The sequence below is a fragment of the Priapulus caudatus genome, unplaced genomic scaffold (genome assembly GCF_000485595.1).
Source record: "Priapulus caudatus unplaced genomic scaffold, Priapulus_caudatus-5.0.1 Scaffold337, whole genome shotgun sequence".
Classification (NCBI taxonomy): Eukaryota; Metazoa; Priapulida; class Priapulimorpha; order Priapulimorphida; family Priapulidae; genus Priapulus; species Priapulus caudatus.
In genome coordinates, this window is record NW_014577398.1 from 243,733 (window position 1) to 247,469 (window position 3,737).

The window sequence follows — 3,737 nt, forward strand, 5'->3', positions numbered from 1 at the left end:
TCCGTTCGTCGTCGGTTCGTCGGTCGTCGTCGTACGTAGTAGGTACGGTACGTACGACGAGTGTGTGTGTGTGTGTGTGTGTGTGTGTGTGTGTGTGTGTGTGTGTGTGTGTGTGTGTGTGTGTGTGTGTGTGTGTGTGTGTGTGTGTGTGTGTGTGTGTGTGTGTGTGTGTGCGTGCGTACTTGCGCGCGTGTGTGTGTGCGTGCGTACTTGCGTGCATGTGTGTGTGCGCGTGCGTGCGTCCGCGCGCGCGTGTGTGTGTGCAACTGTACAAGTAACAAGTACAACACAAGTAACAGCTTCTCGTATGCGTGCTAGATATCTGTAGGGTATCTACGTATAATAGTAAATAAAATATATAGGCGTATCTGACTGATAAAGCTGGAAATATGTAAGATCGTACGCGATGCCTTTTGACGTATCTTTAAACGAAATATAACTACATCTTGCCTAAGCGAGACAGACGAATCACGGACGATATCAATGAACTCGATATATTTCATTTACTTAGAGCACCTAAAACTAGCGCATGGGGATGTCAGGGCTTTAGGCAAGAACCCCATTGAACCTACTAGTACACACTAGAGCTCTAAAGCAGAGCGTGTTACGGTAATCAAGCGGAAGAAAATGGACTCTCAACTTTTGTATCGTGTATATCTTGTAGATCGCCTTAGGAAACACCGAGCCGACAGCTATTGTATCAGAACTTCAGCTATTTTGCTTTTATTTCAGTTAGTATTCAAACCTTATCGTAGTGTGTACATATAAAAAAGTAAAAGTGTTAACCGAAAAAAAACTCCGTGCAATCCCGTCTTGCGTTCTACGTTTCTTTACGTTGTTGTAATAGTTTCTAGACGTTTCTAGTTCGACACGACGGTCGATTCGGATTATGTAGGTCAGGAGTGTTACACGGTGTGGCATTTTGATGAGGAGAAACCACCGTGATATAGACAAAAGCTAGCAATTTCCCGCATATTATGTACCGGCACGAGTTCTGCGGCATGCATATATGGAGCGATTTCCCTCATGTGTTCTGAAGTGCGCGCGAGAATTCACGAGATGCAATCTCACGTGTTCTTTGTGTTCAATTGAAAAGTGTTACAAAAACAATGCGAATCGGCGAAGAAGTAGCAAAGCTATTATCATCATCTAAAACGTTCTATACTTACGGTCGCATTTAGCGTCGACAGGCCACACGCACGTTTGTTTTTTGACATTAAAATGCAATCCGGGTTGGCAGTGACGAAGTATAATCCGTGGTTTGCACAGGTAGTATCGAGCACAGCTGTCCGGATCCGGTTCGTGCGTGTGTCCAGACGAGCACAGCGTAGCGTTGCCAACCTCGAATTCACCTGTTTCATAATTAACATAAAACAATAATAAACAATCCGTTTTAATCGAACGAAACGGTCCGTTTGGTGTTTGGCTTTAATGGACCGTAACATAAGAGCTGATACTAGTTCGTTGTAACGCCATGTAGCTGATAGTCGTTGGACGTTTGCTGTTCTGGTTCCACGGATGCCACACTTCTGCAGGTATTACACGAAGGCCGAGACCTGGCATCATTTCTTTCACCATTCCAAACTATAAAGCTTGAACTTTTACCAAAATGTTCGTTTGCTATACTAATAAAAAACGACCGCGGGTAACTGTAACTACTTCTCAATCACTTGGTCATCAAACCGATACGATTTGACGTATTTTCACAGTACACACATCAACTGTACCTGCGGCTGTCCTTGTCAGTACTCCCAGGACGCAAATCAGGACAACCTGATCTAGCGTTCCACATCTCGATACCATACCGGCATCACCCGGACGACGACGACGAGCAGTGCACGATCTCGTTAGTAGCATATCTCGTGATTCAACCGCGCATACATACGACAATCATTCTCGTTGATTTATTTCTCATCTACCCCGTTAAGAGCGGCTACGACGACGAATAAACTGCTCGGTTGAATCACATGGGGTAGACTGACCATCTAGCTATAAAGGTATTCGCCAAAAGGCATTGCTCTATATAGCGGTATATCTCGCGTACCGACATGGTCAGGATCTCCCCTGAATATTAAACAAGACAGTGCTCGATGCCCGTGCATTGCGTGTTGACTTACGTTAGGGCGTCTATGTACACTTGAATCCAAGCGTACATGCCACTACATGCGCATGATATAGCAACAAGTGTACGTGCCTTGCGAGTATAAATTCCTGCGTACCTCGCGCGTACAAAATCCCCGTAGGCATTGTTGTATATACCTTCTTAATTATTCATATATTCCATAAATGTAGGATCAGAATGTAGAAGTATTGTCTGCGGAACGTTAAACTGCGATTTATTCGCTCACAACTGACTTTATATTTCCTTCATAAAGCGCATTTTAGTTTCAACAACTAGACTACGAAAAAGTACACTTGGTGCATGCTGCATGAATAATTAGCCAAAATTTAGATTTAGTCTAACCTAGTGTCTAACGAAAGGAAGATATGATCGGACTGTAAGGAAGATCGCTATCCATCACACGTCCATTACGCACATTAATTTATTCATGCGAATCACCGTAACTTTCTAACGGCAGCGTGCTATTTGTACATCTCCACCCCGTCCAACTAATGAAAAGATTTAGTAGGGCGCATCCAAACGCAGCGTGCGAGATTAAAATAATTTTCCCATTAGAACATTTATTACAAACTATATTGGGCTGACTCGTTCGTAACTAACCATAGACTATAATGTTAGGCAAGCATAAATCAACGGCCGCATGACATTTTATTGTGTGATAGATCCTATCTATTCCTATATAGGCTTACGCTTTATGGTCCTCATTCAGTGATATCCGTGATAGGATAATTCCGTTAAGGAATGCGACTAAGGCGGATTTTCTTCTCACGTCCGTGATTACTACACGAAGACGTACATACTCGGCATTTATTGCTCTAAAAATCGAAATCATCGAAAGTAAGTGCGCTGTGCACAATCTCTCTAGTGATCTAATCCCATCGTTGTCGAAGATCGAGATTTATCGTGGTATTGAACTCGACCTCATTCCGCGTCATGCGTGTCGCCTTACCGCAGTCGCTGTGTTCGTCCGAAGCATCGAGACAGTGAACAACGCCGTCACATTCGTTTCGGCTCTCGATGCACTGTTCGCCAACGTGGCAAGCGAACTCCTCAGGGCCACACCTCGCAGTTCCACGAAATCTTCTCGCTTCGATCTGCCGCCTTGGCGCTTGCACTCTCCCCACAAGCGAGCCAAGGGCATCTGCGAATTAAACGCAGTACGGAAATTAATTCATTATGATTATGAATGTGTGCATATTATAATGATTGTGACATAATGTAATCTACTAGTAAATGTTATCGTTACATTGTGGTTCTTCCACAAGGAGAGGAAATACATAGGAAAACATACGTATATGCATATAATCAGAAGTAGATAATAGGGATTTAGGGGATTCCCTATTATCTACTTCTGATATAATGATCGTGACAAAATGTATTTCCTCTCCTTGTGAAAGAGAGAGAGAGAGAGAGCGAGAGAGAGAGAGAGAAGAAGAGAGAGAGAGGAGAGAGAGAGAGAGAGAGAGAGAGAGAGAGAGAGAGAGAGAGAGAGAGAGAGAGAGAGAGAGAGAGAGAGAGAGTAGTAGTAGTACGTACGTACGTACGTTACGTTACGTTACTACTTACGTACTACGTACGTACGTACGTACGTACGTACGTACGTACGTACGACGAC

At 43.7% G+C, this 3,737-nt stretch overlaps 1 protein-coding gene across 2 annotated transcripts in view; it reads right to left on the bottom strand.

Moving 5' to 3' along the window:
* The window catches only part of LOC106809204, a 15,652-nt gene that overhangs the window by 5,597 nt on the left and 6,318 nt on the right, over positions 1 to 3,737 (bottom strand). Inside the window, exons 3-4 of one of the 2 annotated variants that reach the window (XM_014812200.1) lie at positions 3,072 to 3,263; positions 1,170 to 1,352 (exon numbers count right to left, since the gene is read on the bottom strand). In XM_014812200.1, coding sequence (XP_014667686.1) covers positions 1,170 to 1,352; positions 3,072 to 3,263 — 375 coding nt within the window. Of the gene's footprint in view, positions 1 to 1,169; positions 1,353 to 1,727; positions 1,983 to 3,071; positions 3,264 to 3,737 lie in introns of those variants that run through there. The other variant, XM_014812201.1, reaches the window with a different exon arrangement.